This window comes from Bidens hawaiensis, unplaced genomic scaffold (assembly GCF_021521415.1).
Source record: "Bidens hawaiensis isolate Kalapana, Puna unplaced genomic scaffold, B.hawaiensis_p1.1 tig00021030_1, whole genome shotgun sequence".
In the NCBI taxonomy this organism is placed as follows: domain Eukaryota; kingdom Viridiplantae; phylum Streptophyta; class Magnoliopsida; order Asterales; family Asteraceae; genus Bidens; species Bidens hawaiensis.
Genome location: NW_027493249.1, coordinates 265,958 through 278,859, shown reverse-complemented (window position 1 = coordinate 278,859; position 12,902 = coordinate 265,958). Strand labels below are relative to the sequence as shown.

General features: G+C 35.1%; 3 protein-coding genes across 3 annotated transcripts; 1 reads left to right on the top strand and 2 right to left on the bottom strand.

Moving 5' to 3' along the window:
• Window positions 1-796: 796 nt before the first annotated feature.
• On the bottom strand, window positions 797-3,017 carry LOC143562519 (triacylglycerol lipase 2-like). Its single transcript, XM_077050297.1, has 8 exons — window positions 2,727-3,017; window positions 2,492-2,632; window positions 2,311-2,421; window positions 1,935-2,078; window positions 1,826-1,866; window positions 1,667-1,746; window positions 1,497-1,592; window positions 797-1,130 (listed from the first exon to the last, which is right to left on the bottom strand). The coding sequence occupies exons 1-8, from the start codon at window positions 3,015-3,017 to the stop codon at window positions 811-813; spliced, it is 1,224 nt and encodes a 407-aa protein (XP_076906412.1). The 3' UTR covers window positions 797-810.
• A 2,052-nt stretch (window positions 3,018-5,069) lies between these two features.
• LOC143562517 (uncharacterized) lies at window positions 5,070-5,528 on the bottom strand. The gene has a single exon (XM_077050296.1). The coding sequence runs from the start codon at window positions 5,526-5,528 to the stop codon at window positions 5,070-5,072; it is 459 nt and encodes a 152-aa protein (XP_076906411.1).
• A 3,681-nt stretch (window positions 5,529-9,209) lies between these two features.
• On the top strand, window positions 9,210-11,315 carry LOC143562505 (large ribosomal subunit protein uL30w-like). Its single transcript, XM_077050286.1, has 6 exons — window positions 9,210-9,391; window positions 9,588-9,685; window positions 9,807-9,864; window positions 10,694-10,773; window positions 10,854-10,956; window positions 11,031-11,315. The coding sequence occupies exons 1-6, from the start codon at window positions 9,215-9,217 to the stop codon at window positions 11,244-11,246; spliced, it is 732 nt and encodes a 243-aa protein (XP_076906401.1). The 5' UTR covers window positions 9,210-9,214; the 3' UTR covers window positions 11,247-11,315.
• The last annotated feature ends 1,587 nt before the right edge of the window (window positions 11,316-12,902 follow it).

The window sequence follows — 12,902 nt, the reverse complement described above, 5'->3', positions numbered from 1 at the left end:
TGCACACCCTTAGACCATTCGCATTCACAAACTAACCAAACCCAATCGTTATCATAAAATTAATTTTACTCTTTTCCACCAACCTAATCCAACCAAACCAAACTTTACACACTAATTAGCAAACCAAACTTCTCTGTTTTTTTAAAATAAATATAATTTATAATTGTTTTTTATTAATAATTGTTGTTTTTTTAATAAAAGTGTTTAGAAATATAAAAAATAATTTCTTTATTTAAAAATATAAACCAGTAATGATTAATATTTATTTTATTATAGAAATATTTTTTTTTCAATCTTATGTTTTTTAATAAAATTTATACCGGTGTGCTAAAAAAAACTAAACAATATGTGTTTTTAGATTAAAAAAAAAACTTATTTATTAAAATTTACTAGAGAAAAACATTTTTAGTGTTAAAATCAATTAGTATGAAAAAAAAAAGAAAAATAAATTAAAATACAAGCCATTCATTAGTGACATGTGGCAATGATTGAGTTCAGTGTTGTCGAGCAAACTAGTTTGCGTTTGCGAGCTGTTCGGCTGTGTTTGATGCTTTTTTCTTTTTAAAAAAAAATAGTACCTCAACCCATTCACATGTTCACCGATAAGAATGGTCTTGAGATGTGAATCCATTTATACAATCATGCGCATGAATATGTCATCTTTGTTTCATCCATATTATAATTTGATCAATCTTTTATTTAATTTCCATATCATATAAAAAACTGTACATATATATTAATAACAAATAACCTCAAAGTAAACAAACATAACCAAAATAACAAATAATCAAATTTGTTGCCAATGCATTCTCAATGAAGCTTGAAGAATGCCATAAGAGGTTCATACACAACTTGTCTAGCATTTGTGCCCATAACAAAATCAGCATGAGCATAAGATTCAATGAACTGAACCACAATCTTGTCTTTATCATGATGTTTTAGCATTCTTAACAAATGACTCACATCATTGACATCCGAAAGGGAATCCGCACCACCATGGCTGAGGAAAAGTGGAACATTCTTCAGTATGTTTTCTATGTTGTAAGCCGGTGGTGTGGGCTGCCCGTAACGCCTTCTGTTTTCGCCTGCGTCCTTATAATCATACATTCGGATCGTTCCATCTCTTATCACTGTTAGAAGTTTCAAACAATAAATATCATCAGGGCTGTCTCCATGAAATATAAATACATCGGCTGAGCTGAAATAAAAAGGACTGTAGGCCCTGCCGGCTAACGAAATAAAAAAACCCGTAGGCCCAATATCTCTAATGGGTTATGGGTAAAAAAATTGGGCCCTATATCTAAGAGGATTAAGATTTGTACCTATTTTATAAAATTTTTTTAAAAATATATATAAAAGAAATTTTGTGCCCCCAAAAATTAAGTGCCCCGGCCAGTCGCCCGGGCTGCCCAACCCTCCAACCGGCTCTGAATTTCGTTCATTAACCAATATTTGATGCGAAAAAGCATTAAACACATTTAGAACACAAAGCTTACTTTGAGCAACATGCATCATGTTTTTTGTAGAGCTCGGCTGAGGCTCGTGGTCAAGAAAAACATCGACTATCGAAGGCTTCAAGCAACAGTTTTTGCCTACATCCCAACAAAATTTGAGCTTTATTCCTACAATATTAAAGTTTTGGGGACAAAAACAATGCTTAAAATACCTGTGAATGAATTCAACAAGTTGGTACAATCAACGCCTCGTAGCGCACAAATTTTCTTGAGAAACTTGGTCACTGCGTCCCTGATCACATAAACAAAAAATCGTGTTAGTAAATAATAGAAAAAAGCGTGCAAAAAATGTGACAACTACAACATGTTACCCTTTTGGATTGAACTCATGAAGGCCCAACCATTTCAATTTCTGTTACGATAAAAACGGTTAAATTATGGAATTTGAGTAATTATGTAAAATAATAAATTAATCTTTACTTCAGCAATGAAGTTTTCAGCAGCGGTTCTGCCTAACGGAGATGTGATCTGGCCCACATAAGCAACGGGACTAAGCAAGCCCGCAGACCTCAGCATGCTAAGAAGCTCGCCTTTTGAAAGTGCAGCCATTGCAATCAAAGTTCCCTACACAAGTATGCAAAAATTGGTCAATCTTTGACTTGTTGACATTATGGTGCTGTTTGTTTTTTAGAGGTAAAATGTCTGCAGTCTGCGGACCATATCTGCAGACATCTGCAGCAGAAGAGGTGGACCAAACCTCTGCAGTCTGTAATAAGAAGACTGTTTGTTTTTTTAGCATCCGCAGACTGCCTATATACGTGCAATCAGACAACATGTTAAAGGGTTGGACACGCACCAACGAGTGGCCCACATAATGCAGTTTCTGGCCCGTTTGACCATGAACATATCGAAATGTGGCTGGAAGATCATTTGCTGATAACTCATCCCATGTCCAATCCCAATATGCCTACAAAGTAACAGAAAACTGTTTAGCATAGCATATGCAACATGAGATATTATGAAAAGACAAAATTAACCTCATCTTCCGGCTTGAGATACGCATGGCCACGGCTATATTTGCTTCCTCGCGAACTAACGATCCACACATCAAACTCATTATCAGCTAAAACCAAAGCCAGTGATTGGTCCGGTGGGCTCAACAGCCATGTTATACCATCCTGGTTCATTAGAAACATTTAAGGTGAGTTTAAAGAATAACTTAAAACATTAATATACACATGAGTGTAAAATGTAAATGTGTAATTCACCAACCATTAGAAGACCATGTTGTAAAAGAACCGGGACCCGATTGCCCTTCCTGCCACCCCCGCGTCCCAATGGTATTCTTTGTATGCTTAGGACATAACCATCTTTTGTTTTTACTTTATGTTCTTCACAAGGGTAGCCACGTAGCGTCACCATTGACTCGCAGATGCCCTTGGCATTAGAAGCTGCAGCAACCGCAGTTGTTTCGTTCCAAGATAAGTGTGGTCGGTTGGCTAAAGCTGATGAACAAAGCAGAATTAAAACATTTGTAATTGTGAATATTAATCTGTTGGCCATTTTAGATGGTTTTCTTGCATGTGACTTAAAGTAGATCAATCTTGCATATTATTATAGGGAGAAAAGATTAATGCAAACAAATTTGAGTATATGTGAATATAGAATTTAAAAAGACAAAAAGATAATCTTAGACCTCTATGATTGTAATTAAGTCTTGTTGCTAGAATCATTTGTAGGATGAATCAATGTTCCTGTTTCTCACTTTATGGACAATGGTTATGATTTTTGTCTTGCACATTTAACTCCTAAGAAATATATAAAAGCATGATTCCAAAAGTTTGGATGATATTTAAGGCACATGAGAGAAAAAAAAAAGATTCTTTATTTCATCTTGTTCTTTGTTTAAAATCATTTACAAATATGTTTTCTAAATAGTTGAATTTTGCTTAAGGTAACCTCAAGGGACTTCGACTCATCCCGCGTATTGTACAGGGAAAAACATTTACGAACTTGTTCACTTCTTGCATTTACATGCATCTTTTACTTCGCCTTTTAAATAAAATTCTGTTTAAAAAATAAAAAACTCAAAAACTCAAAAACTATTTGTATGACTATAAAAGTATATAAATGTAACTAAAAGAATATAAATGTAAAAGTGTAACTAAAAGAATGTAAGTGTACACTTTTTATGTATTACATTTAGAATTTTTATTAGATAAAGTTAGAAAGCTATGCTATTTTAGATTTAAATTTTATACCAAAATATATGTTACTCATTCCACGTTGAAGCAAAAGCGCTAAGAGGAGCCTCAAGGTATATAAAGAGAAGCCCTCACATGACCATTCTTACATGATTAAACACTTTCACCTTGTTTTCTTGCGGTTTTACCACCATTAAGCCTTACAAAAACAGGCATGTTTTTCTCATGCGGCCTTTTAGTTCGTGAAATGATCTAGCTAATGGCTTATCTAATAAGTGGATCAAGCTATTTTAAGATATCTAATGATAATTTTATCTTAGTAAGTTTTTATCGTAACCTTGTAATAATCTAGTTCTCTTTTTAATTATCTTAACTATTCGGGTCGTGAATATCACTTTGTGGCTATTTCTAAAAAAGTGATATATATGTTTTGAAATATGTTTTTCTATTTTATTTTCAATAATATTAAATTAAAGATACAGAAAATTTATTCTAAGTAGTTTCTATCTTTTATTGCCATTTGATAAAGGATCTAAAAGAAAGGGGGAAAAGTTCGTAAACAATTGAATCGACATCACAATGACTCAACGGAATCATAGCAAAGGGACAAAAGGGGATCTTCTCTAAACCGAGTTCCAAATGAAAGTGTTTCAAAAATAATGTACATCCAATATTTCTAGTTGCTACCACCTCGAACCCCCACCGGCCACACTATCTGAAGGTTAATCTTGAATTATCGTTAAAGTTGACGGTTTATTTTGTTGTGCTTTATTTTAATTATTTGAATTATTATAAGTTTAGGAAATGTTTTGTCTTGGAGAGAAAGCTTAGTAGTTGTCTTGGAAGACAAATTTAGCAGATCTATAAATAGGGGTTTAATTTATTGTTTTATGTAAGTCAAGAGAAATCTCTTATCCTTGTATGTTCCTAAAGTTATGTTCGTTTGTTAAGTTCGGTTGATTGTATGAAAAGATTCGAGGGTTGTCACCTCAATATCTCGTGTTTGTATGTTTGATATGATTGTTTGATCCGTCTGGGCCAACACTGTCTCCTTCCACCTCCACCATTTGCCACCCGGACACTACCACCCTAGTAGGGTTTTACAAAAAGATCTGAATCCAAACATACAAATGAAAAGCCCTAACACCGTCACATGATGGGAGCAACTCGGTGTGGGGGGGGGGGGGTTAAAAAGATCTGAATCCAACTAACTTGTTACAACCATATAACCTATGAGAAGATGTGAATGTAATTTTGTAAAACAAAGACCAAAAATCGACTTGACAAAACAATCAAATAGAAGAATACAATATTCACCCTTGAAGTACACATATTCCTAAATTTCTACCCAAACAATCATTTCTCACCACCCCCCTCAAGATCTTCAAGTTTCCATTTCCACCCTCACACTTCAAAATATTTCAAGGATCTCAGTAATCGACCGGCCGCAAACCGGACACGCCTCTTGCTTCGACCACATCGCTCGAGCACACACCCTACAATACGTATGCCCACATGGAATCAACGCCGCACCTTTGCACCTATCACTACACAAACAACACATGTCATTGACCACTCCACTGTCTTCTACTTCAAACAATCTAACTATCGACTTCAATGGTGTGGGCCCCGCGTTCAGTTTCCTACGGTCAGCCGCCAATGCCGTTGCCAGGCTCATTGTAGTCTCATTGTTTGTCAGAATCTGGTCGTCTGGGATCATTAACGGTTGTTCTCCGGTGCTTTCGAGGACCCACTTGGAAGATGAAGAACCGCAACAACCTAGGAATATGGTGGTTGGTTTGAGTTTGAGTTTAAGTCGGTGTTTAAGGTTGGTCCATAATGGCCAATGCTGCGGGTTGGTGGGCTTCATGTTTAGAGGTTGAAGATGATAATTAGTTAGAATGTAAGGTGTCATGCAATAGTGGAAGAGAGTGTTGTTGATACTGAAGAAAGTGGAGTGTGAATGAAAGCTGGAGGTTGAATTTTTGTACAAAATGTTTGAATGTTTTATATAAAACAAAGATTTCTCATTAAACTCAAAACAATTACAATAAAGTAACAGGTAAACATTCAACAAGCTGCGCCGCAACCTTTCTTTTGAATAATAAAGTTAATTCTACTTAAAAACGAAGCTTTGGGAATTAGATGCAAAATGTTGGTTGTTCGAATGGTTAGGCTAATTAAGGTTTTATCAAACGATGAAGAACGGAGACAATCAAAATGACAAGATAAGGAGCTGATTGTAATCATAAGCTTTATATAATGATTAGAACTCAAAAACTGAAACTAAAATTTTTTATAATTTATTGATAGTTACAGAGATACACTGCCATTCCCATCACACTTTGATGGGGTGAGTCGGTTAGGGTCGGAATAGAATAGAAGGTCAAGAATTTAATTATTATAAAGTTTAACAATTTGTGTTAAAAAAGAGTGAGATACAGTATAATATTTTTTTTTCTAAAATAAGAAAATATTTATAGTTTAGAGTGTGATAAATTTTTAAAATTTACGACATATCATTTTGTCTTTTAATAAAGTCATCGTCACAGCTCACATGATGTGAAGTAATTTATGATTGGTTTCTAAAAACAATAATTTTATAAAATCATATATGTTTAAAAAGATGATTTGAAAAATGTGCATCAACTAATGATGTTGGGCCCCAAAAAGGGTATACGTAGTAAAATTAAAATGATAAGAGTTTACAAATACCCAAAAAGGGTATTTGTAAATCAAATATCTCCTTTCAAAATCAAAACCACTCCATACGATCAACATCATATTTCAAAACCGGGCATAAACAAAACAGATGTCAACCGATTCAACCTCCATGGTGCAGAATTTGCTTAGTGTCGATATGAATAAAATTTCAAGCAAAAGGAATACGATTTTACAATGAACGTCATATATAACATAACCCAACCTATTGTGTTAGTAACTTAGGGGGTGTTTGGTAGAGGGATTTGATTGGGGAGAAATGGAATTAGAAATATTTCTTTTTTTGTTTTCCACTTTTCATTTCTATTTCTCTTTCTATTTCTCTAAAACTAGAGAATTCCATTTCTCTTTAAAACAAAGAGAAATCCATTTCTCAGCAGCCTCCTCATAGCATGTCACCACCTCGTCTCCGGCCACCAACCCGTCTCCGGCCACCACCTCGTCTCCAAGTCTGCAACCGCCATCTCGTCTCCAAGTCTGCAACCGCCATCACGTCTCCAAGTCTGCAACCACCCCGTCTCCGCCGTTCGCAGTGGTGAACACAGAGATGGTAACCGGTTGTAGGTTGCAGGTGGTACGGGTGAACGGAGATTAGGGTTTCAAGTGGTGGTTCGTGGTAGGTTAGGGTTTTCAGATGGTCGGGTGATTGTGGTCGCAGGTGGGTGACAGTGGTGGTGGAAATCGGCGGTGGTCGCAGGTGGCTTCTGATTATCATCATCGCCACCACAACCACCACCACAAAATCTCCAAAGAGGCAGTGATGACAGATCTGAGCCTCCTTTTTCTATATCTTATGTTCCAAAAATTTGAATCTTTTTAATTTCTTGTGTACTGTGGTTGAAGAAGGGGATTTGGTGGCGGCAGCCGGTGGTGGTGGGCTGTGGTTGAAGAAAAGGCTGTGGTGGTGGTGGTGTGGGGCTGTGGTGGTGGGGCTGTGGTGGTGAGTGGTGTCAGGTTGGGCGGAGGTGGGGTTGGGTATGGTAGAGTTCTCTGTTTATTTTCTCGTGTACCAAACAAGAGAAATGATTCTCATTCTCCATACCAATTCTCTTTCTCTACAATTCCATTTCCATTTCTATTTTTTCTCCTTTTCCATTTTCTGTACCAAACACCCCAACCTATTGTGTTAGTAACTTAGTATACTTCATACAAAGTCCGCCGTCAAATCTATCCTTTAATGCATGGTGGGATACATTCATCATTAAACGGATTCAATACCTGACTTTCTTGTACACTTTTTTTCATATTTGCACAAGCATGCTTATAAAAGCTATAGTTTCTATAGAATATTAAATTCAATTAAAATAAATTATATTCTAAAATATATGTTAAATGTATTTATTTACAAATAAAATCAAAACGCATTCAAAGGAAAAGTTATGTGACAGAAAAGACATGTAAAGCAATGAATGTGTAGACATGGTGGTAAGTCAATTATTCCAAATTTATGAAATAGGAAATTTAGATTATAATAATCCTATTGGACTATAATAATTTGTGCTTGTACCTTGATCAATCAATGATAATACTAGCTTTAGTTTTTATTGTCAAGCACAATATGCTAACATAATCATTATAAAAATATACTTGATTTTAATCATTTTACCTAAAGTTAACAAAAAGGTTAACAAAAGTTAGCATTAGAACCTAAACTTCATACCAAATCGAAACCACAAACCTCAAACTTTTTAATTTAAAACCTTATTACCTATGTGTGCTACTTTACCTAAACTAGGGGTGTAAATGAGATGAGCCCGAGCTCAACCAGGCTCGGTCTTGACTTGTTTTGACTTGCAAGAGCTCAAGCTCAGCTCGTGAGTTTTATTTCAAACTAGGGCTCAGTTTGTGAGTTTATTTTCAGGATATGTCTCAGCTCGAGCTTGACTTGTTTATCGTATATTAATTAATTTGTATTCATTTTTAATTTTGTTTATATTTTTTGAGAAAAACCTTAAACGAACCTAAGCTCGGCTTGAGCTTGTGTAATATCTTAAACGGGCCAAAAGCTCGGCTCGAGCTTGGCTGTGCAATGTGAAATTAATACATGAAAGTCTAAAACAGGTAAAACTTAAAAATACACAAGGCTTGATAAGGCTCAACGGGTCTAAACGAGCATCCCATATAAGGCTCGAGCTCAAGAACGAACCGAGCTTTATTTGAATCTCAGGATCAACTTGACCTTGAAAAATCTCGGCTCGTTCAAGTTTTTTAATAATCCAAGCTCGTGAGCTGCTAGAGGTGTACAAAAAATCCGGCTTAACCCAAACCGCCAGTTTCAGGATCGGTTCCCCTTAAGATCTACCACACCGGTTTTAAAACCGAACCGGTTTGAGAAAAACCAGCTAAAACCTGTTAAAACCGATTTATAAATCGGACCGAACCGACGTGACTAGGCCGGCCTATCTTACTTCTAAACCGGTTTATAAACCGAACTGGTTTAAGTCAAACCAATTTTGACCAGTCGTTGACCAAACCGGCTCGGTTTGGATTAAAACCGGTTTTGTACACCTAGCCCAAACCATATGATGTAATAACTCCTAAAAATTGTTGGAAGTTAAAACCCATTTGGATCATACTTTTAGCCAAGGCCCACAAGTCCTTCACGTAAGCCCATTAGACTAAGCCCAAACCCAAGTCAAGATCCACACATCTGGTTTTAAAACACACGCTACAAAACCCTAATTCTAATTCCTCCATCATCATCTTCATCGCCGGTGCCGCTTCCAATACGTAAGCTTCTTCAAACCCTAGTTATTACCAATAATAATAATAATATGTGGGATTGATGAATTGAAATGTGGGTTTTGCATAAAATGTGTGTGTTAGATTGAATCAATGGCTGAAAAGGCAGGATCACTTGTACCAGAGTCTGTGTTGAAGAAGCAAAAGAGGAATGAAGAGTGGGCCCTTGTCAAGAAGCAAGAGGCTGCTGAGTTGAAGAAGAAGAATGCTGCCAACAGGAAGTTGATCTTTAATAGGGCCAAACAATACACCAAGGAGTATGAAGCTCAGGTATTATTATTATTATTATTATAAAAATCTTTATTATTATTATTGTTGTTGTTATTATTATTATTATTATTATTATTATTATTGTTATTGTTGTTATTATTATTATTATTGTTATTGTTATTATTATTATTATTATTTGTTTAATTTGTTGGTTTATTGGTTGTTTGATATGTATGATTAATTGGTTATAAATTAGGAAAAAGAGTTGATTCAGCTGAAGCGTGAGGCTAGGTTGAAGGGTGGGTTTTATGTGAACCCGGAGGCGAAGATGTTGTTTATCATTCGTATCCGAGGGTACGTGTTGTTGAAATTTATAGTTTTTATATTATAATTATGATATGTTTTGCATTAAGTGTAATATTATTATATGTGTGTGATGAAGTTACTTAGCTGTTTAAAAAAAATTATGTTTCAGTATCAATGCAATGGACCCAAAGTCAAAGAAGATTTTGCAGCTCTTACGTCTCCGACAGGTGATTTGCCGTGATGTTTAGTTTATGGCTAATTGGCTTTGTTTTATTATAGTTTTTTGAGAACTGCTTGTGATTTTTGTGCATTGTTTTGATTGTTTGTCATGAAGTTGTTGCCCAAAAACAGGCATTAGTTTTAGACTTCTTCGAATAATTTTAGCTTTTTGCATTTTGATTATCTTTGAAACATCCGGTATGAATGCCGTGGTTGTTTATCTTGGAAACAAATGAGCCTTTAGCTTTAATGTTTGAACACAAATAGTTTCGTGATTCATAAGCCACTAGAAAGCAAAGCATAGTTTGATCTTATGTTGTTATAATTTATAAAACAGTTGACATACAAGTGTATTTGTGTGCGTTAAAGGTTGTTTCTGGTCTTTTTTTTAAGATTTTATAAAAACATGTTTCATGTATTGTATTCAAAAAGAAGTTATGTTATTGATTTATTTTTATTCCTAAGTTGGGATTATTGATTTTACTTGCTATTTGTGAAAAAAAATTTAACAACTCTCGGATTTTGTATACACCTGTAAGGTAGTTTGAAGTGATTTTTTTTTTGTACTTTTATCACTTCTAAGCATGTTGAATAACAATGGTTTGATGGGTTACTATATTAATAATTGCTTCACGATAACATGCACCATCTGATTTTTGCTCACACTTTTTTGTTGGTGCTATTTTCTTAATCACGAGATGTTTGTTTATGGTATATCAACTTTTTTTATCTCGATTTCATGTATCATTTGATTTTTCCAACACCATCCTTGTAGGTTTCTTTGTTGGTGTTATCTTTATCATTTGTTTTAATGTAATTTCTGTTTTTATCAACCAGATCTTCAATGGTGTATTCTTGAAAGTGAACAAAGCCACTTTGAACATGCTACACAGGGTCGAGCCATACGTTACTTACGGGTATATATCTCTACACTTATAATAGCTTTTCAATCATCATTTCCATATTTGTTATTAACCGAACACCTGTTTCTTTTCAGTTACCCTAACTTGAAGAGCGTGAAGGAGTTGATCTACAAGAGAGGATACGGAAAACTTAACAAGCAAAGAATCCCCTTAACCGACAACTCAATCGTTGAACAGGTTTTTATTTCTTACGTCTTTTTGATAACTTTTTTTTTAATAAATATTTATTAAACCATCTTTTTGAACAACAGGGTCTAGGTAAGTTTGGTATCATCTGCGTTGAGGATCTCATTCACGAGATTTTGACGGCTGGCCCACATTTCAAGGAAGCCAACAACTTCTTGTGGCCATTCAAGTTGAAGGCACCTTTGGGTGGGTTGAAAAAGAAAAGGAATCATTACGTTGAAGGTGGAGATGCTGGTAACCGTGAAGATTTCATCAATGAGTTGATCAGGAGGATGAATTAGAATGATGACGTCAATGTTGAGATCTTGTGTTTTGAACCTTAGGTTTGATATTTTGTTTGTTTGTTTTTGTCGGATACTTTTGTTTCAAGCAAAGAGAATTTTTCATCGTCAAGAATGTTTTGATTATCTTCCAAAGAGTTGGTGGTTTAAAAAAAAATGTTATGAGAGTACTCGGGTAGTGCTTTATGCTTCATTTGAGTATTTTTGGTAAATTGGCGAGCACCAAATGTTATGAATGAGTGTGTTAAAAGCGTTTGGATAATTTGGCTATATCTGGAAGACCACTGCAACACATGCTAATTTTGATGATCATTGCTAGATATGACACATTGTTATGCTTTATAATAGCTTCTACAATTTACAATTTCACATACTGCACACCATAGGCACATTACCAATCAATTTAAAGCAATTTGAATATAAGGAGGGCCGTCCAAACCGTTCGTCGCTCGCTTGGAAAATGCTCGCTCGTTTCGCTCGATTGTAAACGAGCCGCTTTGCTCGGTTCAGTTTGTAAACAAGCCAAGCAGCGAGCAAAGGTCTGCTCGGTTTGGTTCGGCTCGAATATTTTTAATTTATATATATATATATATATATATATATATATATATATATATATATATGAACAAATATATAATATATAGACAACACACATAAAATAGTAAACAAATTTTTAACTCTTAAAATTTTCTTATCCCGTCAATTTTATAGTTTTATTAGTTCAATTCAAGTTTTCAGAATACTAAAAGTTTGTTTACATACTCCTTATATCTCACTTCAAACTTCTTTCTCCTAAAAATTTACAACCTATTATACGTTTGTCTAAAAACTACTAATTTGTTTACAAAATATATTATTTACAGTCTTCAAAATTGTTTCTTATTGAAAAATTTTGAGGTAAAAAGGAAATAAAAAATGCTCGAAATCACTCGATGTTCGATCGAAAAATGCTCGGTTCGATTTTGACTCGTTTCGTTTTTCGCTCAGTTTGAATTTCAGCCGTTCGGTTCAGTCCGATTGTAAACGAGCCAAGCAACGAGCAAGCTTTCGCTCGGTTCGGCTCGGCTCGGCTCGTGAACAACCCTAAATATAAGGTACAGCTGCCATACAAGTTTGGCAACTCATTTTATTACACAATCCTAGTTGTTCCAAAAGAATCACTTGCTAGTTAGATGATAATTTAAATTGGTAAACTACATATATGCTTAGTAGATGAAATTGTTGCGAAGATGTGGAAGCATTTTATTATTAGATTCTAACAGTTAAAATAATAGTCACCATAGAATATATGATCATGGCTACAAGTATACAACTAATGATGTGCTGAAAATCCCGATCATGGCTACAAGTATACAACTAAGTTGCTTATTCTAACAGTTATATCTTGGAATGGTACCGGTACCGGTACTGAAAATCCCGATCCTGAAAATCGGAAATAGTTGGTACCAGCACCGGTACTGAAATATTCGGTCAGTACCGGTATAGTATCGGTGTTTCATGCAAAATTCTTCAAATCCTTAGCCGTGAACGAAGTGTCGTAAACCTTTTGCATATCCGGATAAAACAAACCATAGTTCCGCTCCGACATCGGTCCGGACTTCTCATTCTCTTTAAAAAGGTCGAAAAGGAACACCATAAGGTTCGCGTACGGCCGAA

Excerpts from the sequence above, each read along its gene's own strand:
- LOC143562519 (XM_077050297.1), bottom strand. The coding sequence starts at position 3,017 with ATGGCCAACAGATTAATATTCACAATTACAAATGTTTTAATTCTGCTT. Across the intron at positions 2,633-2,726 it reads TACAACATGGTCTTCTAATG|GATGGTATAACATGGCTGTT; the intron begins GTTGGTGAATTA and ends CTAATGAACCAG. Across the intron at positions 2,079-2,310 it reads ATTATGTGGGCCACTCGTTG|GGAACTTTGATTGCAATGGC; the intron begins GTGCGTGTCCAA and ends ATACTTGTGTAG.
- LOC143562517 (XM_077050296.1), bottom strand. The coding sequence starts at position 5,528 with ATGAAGCCCACCAACCCGCAGCATTGGCCATTATGGACCAACCTTAAA.
- LOC143562505 (XM_077050286.1), top strand. The coding sequence starts at position 9,215 with ATGGCTGAAAAGGCAGGATCACTTGTACCAGAGTCTGTGTTGAAGAAG. Across the intron at positions 9,392-9,587 it reads CCAAGGAGTATGAAGCTCAG|GAAAAAGAGTTGATTCAGCT; the intron begins GTATTATTATTA and ends GTTATAAATTAG. Across the intron at positions 9,686-9,806 it reads TTTATCATTCGTATCCGAGG|TATCAATGCAATGGACCCAA; the intron begins GTACGTGTTGTT and ends ATTATGTTTCAG.